Source organism: Schistosoma mansoni, chromosome 1 (genome assembly GCF_000237925.1).
Source record: "Schistosoma mansoni strain Puerto Rico chromosome 1, complete genome".
Classification (NCBI taxonomy): domain Eukaryota; kingdom Metazoa; phylum Platyhelminthes; class Trematoda; order Strigeidida; family Schistosomatidae; genus Schistosoma; species Schistosoma mansoni.
In genome coordinates, this window is record NC_031495.1 from 32947655 (window position 1) to 32962845 (window position 15191).

A 15191-nucleotide genomic window follows, 5' to 3' on the forward strand; every position below is an offset into this window, starting at 1 on the left:
ATATTCAGTGACCCAATAAAGAGATGATTTGTCAAGAGTTCAGTGTCGTTTCATTGGTCGTTCATCTTTCTGTCACTAGACAATTTTTTGTGAAATATCCGGCATTTTTATACTTGTTTAGTGAATAGACACTGGGTGCAAGAGTTCAACAATCGCCAGGGAATTAATTTTGAGCTGTCACTTCACTTTACCTACTATCTTAATTCGGCACGAAAGGATATCGTAATTTTATTGAACATTGAAAGGCGTGATTTCATGTTCAAAACGGGTCAATAGGTTATTGGACGTTAACTCCGGGTATAAATAATTTTCCGAGGATCGCACGGATTTTGTGTTCGTGATTGTTGTGCTATATACATTTGCAACGTGCAGTATGATGCGGTTGGGTCTGTTCTACATTGTAGCACTGTGCACACTGTTCAGTTATGAGTTGGTCGAATCAAAATTTAAACCGCGAACAACCGATAAGGTATATTACTTATAACCAGAAATATTTTCGTAGGACCTAAGTAATTCACCACATGTCTTTGAAGGTGAACATAGTGCAGCATATGATCATGATGCATTTTTGGGGAGAGACGAGGCCAAGAGATTCGATGATCTAACACCAGAAGAAAGCAAACGGAAACTAGGGTATTAAACGTTTTTCCTATATCCTACATAAGGGTGTTTTACGTAAACTTGCTTATTTTGTTGTTAAAACCAGCTTTAATGTTTTTAATTGAAATTTTTGCCGGTCAGTTACATTGACTTGTTCGGGGTTATATTCATAAACTCAAGACGTTTGATCAATGAGATGTCCCGTTTTCAGTGGATTGAACCAAAGCTATAAACAATTTTTTATATAGCTGGGACTTTACTGATTTTCATCGAGTAATATTATCAATATATATTAGCAGGTGATATGAGATTTGGTTTTATACCAGAGTTCGCCTCCGATGTACAAGTTCCACGTTTTGTGTGCAGACATTATTATGTAGGTTTACTGGCTAAGTCGTTCCAGTTGTTAGATGAAAACCGTTTCTAACTTACGCCTCATAGCAACCCCAACAACCATATGGCTGGGCACATTTTCTGGTTAGGCATTTAAGAATATTCCATTAAGCTTAGGTACAATGAACAGTCCGTTCTCAGTCTTCAAAGAAAAAAAAACTTTGCATAAAGCACCAGAATTTCTGACAGCTAACAATGTTCAACGGTTTTAAATTTTTGAATATTATTTTTTAGTGAGATTGTGGACAAAATTGACTTAAATAATGATGGTCAAATTACTTCCGAAGAAATGACTGCGTGGATTAACAAAGTATCCAAGAAAATGCTCCTTGATGATGTTGATCGCGCTTGGAAAGATTTTGAATTGCAAGACGGAGACAAGTTGTCTTGGGAGAAACACATTGACGAGCTGTTTGGTGAAGATGGAGATTTAGAGGGTACGTTGACTCCTCATTTACTTGATACACTATGGGTTCATGTCTACCATGCATTCTGTCAAGACTCTTTTCTATCTCATAACAAAATTTTAATTGTATTTTCAGATGAAGATGATGAAACGAAGAAAGCCTATTCTGAAAAAGACAAGAGGCGATGGATAGTTGCCGATGCAGATGGAGATGGGAAGTTATCAAAACTAGAATACTTGGCATTCCTTCATCCAGAGCATGAACCAAAAATGCGAGATGTCGTTATAAAAGTTAGTTCTGTGACAAACGATAGAAACAACTTGAATTTACTCCGGAATCATATACTGACTCAAAAACGCCCTTTATTCACTGGTGGATAATTCCATAACATTCGTGTTATGTGGAGCAGTGTATGCTCTGTAGATTTAGAATAATTTATAATTATTGTTTATTAGTCCAACAACCCCATGTTAACCCTACGTGCTTAAGCCTGTTATACCTCGTGGAGAAGTACAGACCTCCCAACATAGATTCTCTATTAAACACAGTCCTGAATAGTGCTTTTCAGTCGTTATTCACTCTTTTGATATCTGCTTCCTATTTCTAACGCAACGTGTTCCTTAGTCTTCCTCTCTTCCGTTTCTCTTCACGGTTCCAAGTTAGCGCTTGCTTGGTGTTACAGTTTGATTATTTCCCTTATGTATGTCATATCCATCTCCAACGTCTTTTCCTAATTTCCTCTTCAACTGGAAGCTAGTTTATTCTCTGTCACAGTAGCTTTTTGCTGATGGTATCCAGTCAACGGACATTGAGTATCTTGTGTAGACAATTGTTTAGAAATACCTATTCTTTTTGATGATGGTTGTAGTATTTCTCGAAGTTTCAGCTCCGTACAGTAGAACTGTCTTGACGTTCGTATTGAAGATTGTGACTTTGATATTGGCTTGCATACGGTTGTTTTGAGTTTTATATGTTCTTCTATTGTAGGAATGCTGTCCTTGCTCTGCCAATCCTCGCCTTTACATCTGCATCAGATCCTCCACGTTCATCGATGACGGTGTCAAGATACTTGAAGGTTCTCACACCTTCCGGAGTTTCTCCATTAAGCGTGATTGGGTTGGTTTTCTCCGTGTTCAATGTCTGACTTCAGTGCTTCAGCTGGTATATTGTTAGGTCTTGCTGCTTTCCCATTCTTGATTTGTCTGATGACCATTTTGATTCCTTCGATCGTTGGTGGGATGCCAGCTATAGGAAGGTCTGTGTGCAGCCTCGATGCCCGGTGGATTCAATGGAGGTGATCTATTTAGGAGTTCTTCGAAGTGTTCTACCTATCTGTCCCACTGTTTTTGAATCTTAGCGATTAGCTCGCCTTCCTTGTCCTTACTGTTTGCTATATTTTACAATACTTCCGTGCTAGTTTCTGCCTTGTGTCATATAGTTGTTTGATAATTCCTTCTCTTGCAGGTTTTCACATTGTCATTGCTAGATCTTCGTATTTCTGCTTGTCGGCGATAGTGCTTCTCTCCACTCGCTTGTTGCTTCTGTGTATTTGGTTTGTGGAGTGATTTCCTTTGCTCCTGTTCGGCTGTTGTCAACTGCTATAATCTTGTTCTTCCTTTCTTAAATTCTGGCCACGGTTTCGATCAGGATCCATCCTTCATGATGATGCTTGATGCTGCCCAGAACCTCCTGACACGTTGTAGTTAGTGCTTCTGTAATCTCCTATCAGTTCTCCATAATAGTTCTATCTTCTTTCAGTAGGTCTTGTAAGGCTTGTAACCTGTTGTTAAGGGTTATCTTGAATTCGTTGGGTTTGTCAGCATCTCGAGGAAACGCTGTTCTGAACTTTCTTAATTCTGTTTCTCCAGTTGTTCAGTGTGTTTTTTTTTAGCTTCGGTTCTATCTTGGCCATCACCAGGTGGTAGTGATTTAAAGCTATGTCAGCTCTTCTCCTGGTTCTTCCGTCTTCCATTGACCTTCTGAATTTTTTAGTGATGCAAATATGATTGATCTGATTCTGTACAGTGTGACCCCCAGGTCGTTAAGACCAACACTAATCCAACTTCTTTTTCAGGTCCCTCGAGAAATACCCTTCCACGGTGTGGGCAGCCGGGAAGTGATACTAGCCCTCATACCCTTAACTGCACACGAGACCAAGTTGGTCACTTTCAAATCCTTTCTACACCTCCTAATAACTCTGTTATCTCCACGACTAACCCTTCCCACGTCCTTTTATCACCTCGCACCGCTAGGGCAAACGATTCGAGTACACAGAACGTTATTCCTGGTCTCCTGAAACCACGCTCTAAACTACATGTAGGAACTTTTAATGTCCGAACATTGTGCCAAATAGGACAACAGGCTTCCTTAGCTATGACTCTAGAATCTTACACCATCGATGTATGCTGCGTCTCCGAAACGCGCATACAAGATCCGAGTAGTGTCATTCATTTGACCGCACCTAATCAAAATAAAGATTCATCTCGATACACGCTTCGTGTATCTGGAAGCCCTGATGCTGCTTCCCGTGGCCTCACTGGAGTAGGTATAGCATTAAGTCCTAGGGCAGAACTAGCTCTTTTAGACTGGATCCCAGTAGACAGTCGTCTATGCGCTGTCCGAGTAAACGGTTCAGTAAGGACCCGGAAAGATAGGGAAACTCGTCGTTGCCTCTTCGTCGTCTCTGCCTACTCTCCCACTGACTGCAGCTCAGACGATATAAAAGATGAGTTTTACAGGAAACTTTCTGACCTTCTCCGAAAAGCTAGGCGTTCTGATGTAGTAATAGTAGCAGGTGACTTTAATGCTCAAGTAGGTAAACTAAGTGAAAGGGAAAGACACCTGGGTGGATCTTATGGTGTCATGGCGAAAAGAACAGATAATGGCGACCGTCTGTTGCAGCTATGCTCAGATAACCGCCTATTTCTTGCAAATACTAACTTTAAGCATAAGGAAAAACATCTTTTGACATGGCGACCCCCGAATTCGTCCCAACGTTGGACCCAATTAGATCACATCGCTATCAGCCACCGATGGAGGGGCTCGATAGAAGACTGTAGCTCATTCTGGGGCACATGTTTAGATTCAGATCATGCTCTAGTGCGAGCACGTATCTGTCTGCGTCTTACTGGTCGTAGGAAAGACACTGCAGGGAAGCCTCTAAGGGTTCTACTTAATGATAGGCAAGCTAAGAATATATTTCAGGAACAACTAGAAAAACAGTTAGGCAGCCATGTTAGTTGTGTCCACCCCGAAGCAGCGTGGAATGACATCCGAAAAGCTGTGGAAACAGCAGTGATATCCGCTTGTAAGGTAAACCATAACGTTAGGGAGAAACAATGGATCTCGGCAGCATCTACCGCACTGATAGATGCTCGTAAACTCATCCCACCTGGCTCTGAACATAACGAAGAGCGGAGTCAACTTAAGCGCAGGCTTATAAGAAGCCTACGTAATGATCGTGAACAGTGGTGGGTAGCGAAAGCAAGAGAGATGGAAAAGGCAGCGGCAATAGGTAACAGTAGGCAGCTATTCAGACTCGTTAAAGAAACCGGTATTAGGAACCCGAATATCAGTGAAACCATCTCAGATAAAGATGGGCATATCATTCATTCTCAATCCAGGAGATTGGATCGATGGGCAGAACACTTTAGGGATCAGTTCAACTGGCCTTCAGCCACACTTCAATTACCCACGATCCCCAGTCGTCCTGAATGGCAAATTGATGTAAGTCCTCCAACCCTCTGCGAGGTTGAAAAAGCTATAGGAAATCTGAAGCGAGGGAGAGCAGCAGGCCCTGACAGGTTGACCCCTGAGATTTTTAAGGATGGTGGTCCAGTACTAGCAGTGAGATTGACTGAGGTCTTAGGTAGAATCTGGGAACTGGACGTAATTCCATCTGACTGGTCCCAATCACTGATTGTGCCAGTCTATAAGAAAGGACAAAAGTCCTCCTGTGACAATCACAGAGGAATCAGTTTGACTAATATAGTGTCTAAAATATTAGCTTCAATAATACTAGGTCGCCTAACCAAAGCTCGTGAAGAGCAGACTAGAGAAAACCAGGCTGGTTTTCGACCTGGACGTGGTTGTATAGACCAGATATTCACCCTACGTCAGGTCCTAGAACATAGACATACATTCAGACGTCCCACAATAGTAGTATTTCTTGACCTTAAGGCGGCATTTGACTCAGTTGATCGTGAGGTTCTATGGCAGTGTTTGTCAGTGAAAGGAGTACCAAAGAAGTACATTAACCTCATAAAGGCTCTCTACTCGAACACAACTGGTCGAGTTAGAGCCTATGGCGAACTGTCATCAGAACTGATTACCTCAAGTGGCGTTCGTCAGGGCTGTCCACTCTCCCCATTCTTGTTTAACTTTGTCATTGACATACTTTTAGAGATAGCACTTTCATCATCTAAACCTCCAGGAGTTGAACTTTTGCCGGTAGGCTCACTTGTTGACTTAGAATACGCCGACGACATAGTTTTATTTGGTGAAGACGCTGACAACATGCAGAGTCTTCTGACCACTATAAGCAACTATGCAGGCATGTTCGGAATGCGATTCTCTCCCTCGAAGTGCAAAATGTTACTTCAGGATTGGGTTGCAGCGACACCTGAACTAATGATAGGGAGTGAAGTAGTTGAGCGTGTAGACCACTTCACTTATCTTGGGAGTCTCATCAGCCCTTGTGGTCTGGTATGTGACGAAATCTCAGCACGGATACAGAAGGCTCGTCTAGCTTTCGCCAACTTGCGTCATTTATGGCGTAGGCGAGATATCCGTCTAGCAACCAAAGGACGGGTTTACTGTGCAGCAGTTCGCTCCGTCCTACTTTATGGCAGTGAAACATGGCCAATAAGAGTAGAGGATATTCGTAGGCTACTAGTATTCGATCATAGGTGTCTTCGAAGCATTGCTCGTATATCCTGGGACCACCGGGTAAGTAATGCAGTTGTTAGGGGACGAGTACTAGGTAGGGATGGCAAATCGATTGATGAAGTAGTGAAACTTCATCAGTTGAGATGGCTGGGACATGTGTTACGTATGCCCGACCACCGACTGCCCCGACGTGCAATGTTTCATGGTGTAGGAGTAGGTTGGAAGAAAGCTAGGGGTGGCCAGACCAAAACGTGGCACAAATCTATGAAGTCACTGACAAGTGGACTGGGCCATGTTGGTAGGTGTAGACTACCTGGTTGGGATTCGCGAGATGATAACAACCGATGGTTAGAGACCTTGAATGACATGGCTCAAAATCGCTTGCAATGGCGAAGGTGCATCCACTCTTTGTGTTCTACCAAATTCTAATCTTCTGAATTCCTCATGTCTTTATCTTTTTCTCTTTCCAAATTTATTTCACTGTACTATACTCCTTCAATAATTTCTTCAAACCCTAATCTTTTGGATTTCTGATTATACTCCTACTACTTCTACCACTATGGGATTTTAATCGACAACTACATCTCTGTGCTAATGTGGTATGGCAACTCGAACTGATGTACGTACGTACGAAGTTCTACGTTGTGACTGACTGACTGACAGTGTGACCTATGTAACTTTGTGTATGTGTTTTTGTGGGAATATTGTGCTACCTGCAACCATTTTCTTGAATGCACATGAATCTTCAAATCTTTCACAATTCTCCTTCCTTTCTTCCAGTCAGTTCATTTCATCCCATGATATCTTCATACTCGTTGCCCACTCCGACTTTGGCGTTTAGGTCTCCCATCAGGATGGTCAGGTCCTTTCCTGAGCATTTTTCTATGATCGACTGCAGCCTCTCATAAAACTGATCTTAACCGTCCTAATTGCTAACATTGGTGAGTACATAGCACTGAACAACATTCATTGTGATCCCTTCCTTTGTTTTCAAAGGTTTGATTATTCTAGATCCATGCGATTCCCATCCTATAAGTGTTTTACATGCTTCTTTGGACAGTATCAGTGCTACTCCCTGCTTGTGAGACGTTATTCTGGTTAGCATTTTTTATAGCAAAGTTGTTTTCCACAGGTTGGACTTGCTAACCCCATGCCCAACCCTTCTCCTTTATCCATGCTGGCGACTGGCAGTAACCCTAGAAGAGCTATAGGTGATGCTAGGTTAAACATATCCATGTGATTTTGTAAGCGTTACTAGTTGAGATGATTATTTAATAACTTGTTGCAAATGCGTGGGACATTTTTTCGTAATTCAATGAGAAGTCCCTCAGCACTGAGTCACAAACTAATCATTGCTTTTAAGACTCACAAGTTAGAGTGATTTCCAGTCGAATATACCCATTTATCTGATCTGAATTACACATGTCTGAATACTTCTTATTGTTTAACACAAATAGATATAAAGTTTATCGTTACAAATGTAAACACAACAACTTCAGTTTCATCAGTAATTTAAATAATTACCTCAAGTTACATCAAGTTTTTAGACACTTTTTGGTTCAACTATTTTATTTGCTTTTACAAATCCAGGAAACAATGGAAGAAGTTGACAAAAATAATGATAGCTTCGTTGATCTTGATGAATATATCAGTAAGTCTCCACTGTTGATGTATTTTCTTAGATTTTTATATCGGAAATATTATGTCGTCAAGACTTAAATTAAATTGTTGTTTTTAAACAGTATTTATGGCTAAACTACTAGGAGCGTAAATTTTTATGTAGGCAGAATAAACCAGTTAATGAGGTTGTAGATGTCCATTGATTTATATGGTTAGGTCATTTGCTAGGTATTCTAAATGAACATGGTCTTTATAAGTGGGTGCTGATTATGTAGTTCTGGTCCGCACTATCGTAGCTAATAACTGAAGAGTATGTGACTTGGGTTAGAATCAGCCACAGTGATGCACATGCATTCATTTTTGTCTCTACTTAAGCTCTAAGTTCCAAAATTATTTTATATTTTTCATTCCGCAAACTAGCTCTTGAATCACATTCTCTATGCTTAATTTGCCGTGGCAACGTGGACCGATGTATGTATTTGTTAGTTTCTACATTGCTTTCAACTGACTTTGTCCGCTCCTAATAGTAGTGGAATTAGGTGTAAAAAAGCTAAAGGTAATCAGGTTTATATGTATTACTGGTTTATGGAGTCTCCGTTTCTTCGTATAATTTGTGGTACAACTGGGTAAGGTCGCTAACAAAACCAGCAATCGAATACTCTGACACAAATTCGACTCAGCACCCAAATACTGTGAAACTATTCGATCGAATTTAGACGCAAGTTCTTATATATTATCCACTCTTTATTTCCTGATTCTTAAATATTTTAATATGCATTTTGACCAATTGGCAGACTAATATTGTGATCAGTCAAGATTATCACGGGCTTTACCACTAAAAGGTTATTCGTTAATAATAGTAGGCGAATGCTTAGGTATTCCTATTGTTAATCATCTTTAATACTGAAGTTTTATATGAGTGGGTGGTCAACTAAAATGCTCGTTGGGTCTGCGAATTTTCGCGAAAGGTACTGAAACTAGTTGAGCACATAACAGTACAGTACATTGTTTCCGCAATTATTGCAATTGACATTAATATATGTCTAATCTCAGAAGAGTTTTTAGTAACATAAGGCTAAAAATTATGCAGTTGGTCGTAAAATAAGAATATTGAAGTTGAACTTTAATGTCGAATAAAATTAATTCTCTCACACTGATTAAATACTTGAGGACTTTGGCCTTCAAGCAGTATTTATTTTCAGCCATCTAGCTGCTAGTAAATTACATTGAAGAGTTAGCGGAGTTTTACGCTTCATCACCGGTATTTTTATTGGTACTCTAAATATCGTTATTCGATGTTTGTTGGGGATTTGTCTTGTAGAAGATCTGTGGTCTCCAAATTCACCTAATGAAACGGAGCCTGAATGGGTGAAGACTGAAAGAGAGGAATTTGCCAAACGACGCGATATTAATGGAGATGGAAAACTGGATCTGGATGAGGTTGGCAAATGGATCGTACCTGAAGATTATAATCATGTCCAAGCAGAAGTAACCCATTTATTCTCAGAATCAGATGCAGATCAGGTAGAGCTTATGTTGATCATTATGTTTTCGTAAATATGATCTCAGATATGACCAGTGTCCTAATAATACTTGTCAGTTCGCCACTGTAGGTTTCTGTTGCTATTTATATCGAGAGACCTAAAAAGTAAGGCGGCTCTTAATTGTTTTCCGTACTAATCGTAACCTTGTATTTTCCAACCAAATGAATTAGTTTAATATTGAATTATGAAAACTTCCGGAACTAGAGAAGTCAGTCAGTCAGTCACAGCGTAGAACTTCGTACGTACGCACATCAGTTCGAGTTGCCATACCACATTAACACAGAGATGCAGTTGTCGATTCAAATCCCATAGTGGTAGAAGTAATAAAAGTATAAGCAGTAATCGGGAAGATTAGGGTTTGAAGATGTTATTGAAGGAGTATAATCCAGTGAAATAAATTTGGAAGGAGAAAAAGATAGAGACATGAAGAATTCAGAAGATTAGAATTTGGGAGAACGCCTTCGCCATTGCAAACGATTTTAAACCATGTCATTCAAGGTGTCTAACCATCGGTTGCTATCATTTCGCGGATCCCAACCAGGTAGTCTACACCTACCAACATGGCTCAGTCCAATTGTCAGTGACTTCATGGATTTGTGCCACGTTTTGGTCTGGCCGCTCCTAGCTTTCTTCCAACCTACTCCTACGCCATAAAACATTGCACGTCGGGGCGGTCGGTGGTTGGGTGGAACTAGAAAAGTATTTTCGCTTGAATATGATGTGATAAGTAGCGTGTTATCCTTTTTGGAAAAGCGTTCTTTATACTAATGTCAACAACTAATACTGTTATAATTTTAGTGTAAGGTAACTCGTACAATTATAGCCATCCCCGTCATTTACAATGGCTACCATCTATCATTTTGTTTATGGGATGCACATCGATCTAATTTGTTCTCGGTAGAAACGAATTTTACGCAAACTTTTATTTCGTCAAATATGTACTGCGTGTTTTTTTTAAATTTCTGTTAATATTTTTTAGGATGGGAAACTCAGCAAAAGCGAAATATTAATTCGTTATGACTTATTTGTTGGTAGCCAGGCAACCAATTTTGGGGAAATCCTAACTAATCATGATGAACTATAACAATGTAAAATCTGTCAGTGAATTAATCCGACAACCGACTGTCTGTTAAATATCTTAAGGATCTTTTTCTCCTAAAAGTCTAACATACTTTTTCTTGGTTCATAGTTTTTATGAGTTATCATACGTTATTACCTCTATTGCACAAACACGGTTAATTCATATGTTCTTGTTAATCAACACTTAAACTTTCAAAAACACTTGATTAATCAAGTGTGTCAATAAAATTTGTTGGAGATCGTACATTTTACAAGTGCCTATTCTAGCGCTTATTTTATCTTTATCTTACAAACAATTTCGTTTATATTTTATTCTCTTGAGCTATCCGTTTATTTTCATGTTTCATACTTTTTAATCGTTCATTTGTATATGAATCAAAATAGTTTATTTGCCAGGTTCATTTTTAGCCGATCTCTTTTGTGCGCATGCTTGTCATTAATATATTTTGTGATGTATAAGAAATATATTGTTTCTTTACATATATTTATTTCTAATGTTCAAAAATATGACTGATTTACTCATTGGTTAACGAAATCTGGATTTAGTGTTATTTTCTCGATTATTAAAAACTATTCGTAAGTAAATGCAAGTTTAGTCAATCTTATGTAAGCTTCAGTTACTCCCGAGATCATATGTAATTGTTGGCTTCCACCTCACACTTTTATGTATTATTCCCGTTCTTTGTGATTGATGAATCACTCCTAAAACTGTCATCTATGATCTACAACTAAAGAATTTCATAGACTCTAATTAACCTTCGCTTCTTCAGACAGCCAGTCAGTGATTTGACTCATCCCATATACCGTTATCATTTTCATGAAATACACCCATGCTGTAATAAATAATGCATCACTGTTGACAGTTACTAGTCATGCGTAACACAACTTCAACTAGCTTTATATCGCTACGTAGTACCCTTCATTTGTCCTCTACTTTACCATCTTTTTGGTTGAAACATATGGGGGCTGGTTTCATAGAACTAGTAAATTATCGGTGTATGGAACGTGTTCATGACCTAAATCCAAAATCTTGGTACCTGTAGACAACCATTAGGAAGGAAACTGAAGTTGTTCAATGTATTAAGAGGAAAATTAAATCCGTCCAGTCCCTTTATACTTTTTCCGATTTGGAGTTAAGCTACTCATAAGTAGCTCATTATTTCTAGGACAAAACAAACGGCTTTGGAAAAGCTAAAAATTGTACCCTTTTTGAGACGCGAATCTCCCATAACCAGTATGATGAAACTCACTTGTATTCCAACTTCATAAAAAGTTTTCACCAAACCATGCTTTGGTTGGGCGTTATTTAAATTGTGTTTTAGGTTTGTAAATAGATATCAAAATGATTGGAAAGGAATGCGAACTGAGATTGACTAAGGTAATAGTGAACCTTAGTCATTTGGTTATTTTAGTCAGCGTAAGGACTGTAGTGTTTGATTTCTACCTAATTTTCATATAATTGTGCTAACGGATGTGGACAGAGTCGAAAAATATGAGGACTGATGCTTTATTCTCCACACATCATGACTCCTTTCACTTAACGAGCAGACAAATTTAGAATTTATCTTAGAATTTGACAGTTGTTTTTATATCTGAACCCTAATTGTTACATTGATATGAAAGGTACAAAGAATGCTATTTCGCTAGTCATTATAGGTGTCCTGTTACCACTATTTACACATAAAAAAACTTCAAACTGTAGCTAGTGGATACGAAATTTTAATTACTCTGGATAATATATGTGTAAAAACAAGCATATGTTATTAACACTTATGAAAGTAACTGACATTTTAGTTTATTTTCGATTGTTAATTATTTAGATTGACTAAGAAGATTATTGTTGTCTCTAATAAAGGAATAGGGATTGAAGAGGGAAATTGATTATGAATACAGTGGTTTTGAGCTCTATTGGCGGTATCTGACTGACTTATTGTTACTACATTATCCTTTGTAAGAATAACAAGTACTTTCAAATTTGACTGACAATTTGTTTACTGATAAAAGCCGATTTATTATATAGAATGCTATGATAAATTACTCAGCTGTTTGATATTATGTTACCTCGTGGATCGTAAGTAGGTAGTTTTCTGCAACTACAGTCAAGAATCAATAACTATGACTTCTATTTGACTAGCAAAATGATAGACATTGGGTAGTCTCATATGAGGTATACATCTGTATATACAGTAAAAACTATTCATACTCAAAGTTGGGCTACATTCAAAATAATTCTAACCATTTTTTTCAATTTCAACCGTTGCTGCTACCTTGACGTGGTGGTTGGGCTTGTCTATCGTGATGAACCAATCGAGCTATACTGGCTGGAACAATCGTTCCTCAAGGTTCTATCATGCCAGACAGATCGGTTGAAGGGCGAGAAGACTAAAAGCAGCAAACCCAAGGTCCGAAGGCGAAGTTGTACTGCCGACTGTACAGTGGTGTGACGGTAGTAAGGAGTTTCCTTCAGAAAACCGGCATAACAGCTATACTGAGTTCTCACAAGGAAGGGTGGGGTTAGAGAAGGTCGACCCTAAAAATGTACACCTCTCCTTATCCCACGGATATACGTCTCCGGCTGTAAGGTCCCAACAAGTACGGAGCTTACAAGAAAATTACTCACAAAAAGATCGTGTGTAACCGGCCCCAAGTAGTTGTCCCTTGGGCACTGCAGTCACTCTCTCATGTCACTAAGACCACCTCTAATCCAATTTCCTTCTCAGGTACTTCTTGAAGAACCCTTACACAGTGTGATAACCTCCCTCATACCTCTAACAACGCTCAAGCCCACTGTATTCATAATTAATTTCCTTCGATTCCTATTATTCCTTCTATCTCGACTTTAAACTCTTAACTATCATTGACGTATACTGTCTCTGAAACACGCAAAAAGGATCCTAGTGTGGTCATTCACTTGACCTCACCTCACCAAAACGGAGAGCCGACGAGTTACACCCTCCGTGTATCTGGAACCCGATGGCTAGTTCTCGTGGACTTGCAGGTATAGGCATAGCACTAAGTACGAGGGCAGAAAAAGCACTATTAGAATGGATGTCTGTTAACAGTCGCCCATGTGCTGTTCGGCTAAACGGCTCCGTAAGATCAAGCAAGGATGGGGACACACGTCGTTGCCCTTTCGTCGTTTCTGCCTACGCTCCCACTGACTGCAGCCCGGATAAAGCGAAAGGTGACTTTTACAGAAAGCCTTATGAACTTTAAAAAGCTAAATGCTCAGACATAGTACTCGTTGCAGGTGACTTGAATGTTCAATTAGGTGGCTTAAACCAAACAGAAAGGCATTTAAGTGGGTATTTTGGTATTCCGGCTCAGTGAATATTGGTAAATCATAGAAATATTAGTATATTTATTTATTATTAATTTGAACACATAAATATTGGTACAAAGTTGTCACCAGATATATATGCGCCACACAAATCTCATTCGATTTGTATGAGGGCTGTGATACTGACTGACTGCCCAAACTGAAGCAGGTGGTTTTATTAGGTGGCCACACCTGGAGCCTTTGACCTAAAGATCTGATCCACAAGGCAGTGGAGCATCGTGAGGAGATGCAGTCCCATGGTAGCCGGTGACAAACGATTGATTTATACGCTATTTGTTCCCTCAGGATCTTTGAGCCCATGTTCACCATTGGTTTGGAATCGGGGTTTTCCAACTCCCCTAGGTGGACGCGCCGTGTCCCCCAAGTATATGTAATATTTCAATGGATAAAATAAGAAATTTCTGACACTTCGCTGCTACATGTAAGTTTGTTTTTTTCAAAGAATAAATAATCTTTTTGTAGCTAACATCGGTTTAAGCAGTTATAGTGAGCAAACCAAATTAAATAATCAGTGTATATGAGTGACTTTTTGTTCATACCTAAATGCATTCATCAAATAAAAGTGAATATCTTTCTTTAAACCTTGTTAAAATCTAATTATTACAGTAAGTACAGCGAATACAACCATATTTAAGTATGCTTGTGGATCTTTCCTTGACTTGAACGTTCATTTGAGAAAGCTGTTTCTATAACTAAGGGTCAGAAAATCTTACTGGAACTAAAAAGTCACCACACAAAATGTGCATATTCTAAATACTTTATAGTGACAAACCTATCATAATGCATATAAAACAACAGCAACTAGTCAGTCTCAGTGCCAAATATCAACAACAAATAAGTATAAACTCTTACTAATACCATCTTACTCTAATACGTTAGTGATCATCTGGTCTCAATGGTTTACATGATAACATGTTATTTGAAGGGAAAGTTATTGGGTTTGAATAACAGTGTGAACTTCAATTTTCGAACGTAGGTAAATCTTACTAACAAATTTCAAATAGAATGAAATACATTTCTTGGATTCTATTGCTAGTTACCAAATATACTAAAGTGTTTAGATATTTATATGAAGTGCCAGTTAGAATGAAAGAAAGCGGATTTACTTTTATTCAGGTACATTCTTCTAAAATTGTTACCTTTGGTGTATTAAGTTTCGTTTGTGTCAGGTTTTTAATTATTCTTTAGATGACGTCCGTCTGTGATTGAAATTAACTCCACAAAAAAAAACAACCTATTCATCGTCTTCTTTTTTAAGTGGAGACTTATGGGTGGGGTAAGTTACACAAAATGATCCTATCTCATTTTTTTTCCTTTAAC

The 15191-nt window shown here is 38.8% G+C and overlaps 1 protein-coding gene across 3 annotated transcripts; it reads left to right on the top strand.

The window, feature by feature from the left end:
• Nucleotides 1-259: 259 nt before the first annotated feature.
• Nucleotides 260-11013, top strand: Smp_005230.1 (the record flags this gene model as incomplete). Of its 3 annotated transcripts, XM_018794119.1 has the most annotated exons (7): nucleotides 374-469; nucleotides 503-633; nucleotides 1228-1430; nucleotides 1536-1690; nucleotides 7878-7938; nucleotides 9229-9431; nucleotides 10431-11013. In XM_018794119.1, 7 exons carry the CDS (start codon nucleotides 374-376, stop codon nucleotides 10533-10535), a joined length of 954 nt encoding a protein of 317 aa, XP_018648566.1. In that variant the 3' UTR covers nucleotides 10536-11013. The 3 variants fall into 3 exon arrangements, with proteins under 3 accessions (XP_018648564.1, XP_018648566.1, XP_018648565.1); XM_018794122.1 differs by lacking the exon at nucleotides 10431-11013 and having other exon boundaries at nucleotides 260-469; nucleotides 9229-9665; XM_018794121.1 differs by lacking the exon at nucleotides 9229-9431.
• Between the last annotated feature and the right edge of the window lie 4178 nt (nucleotides 11014-15191).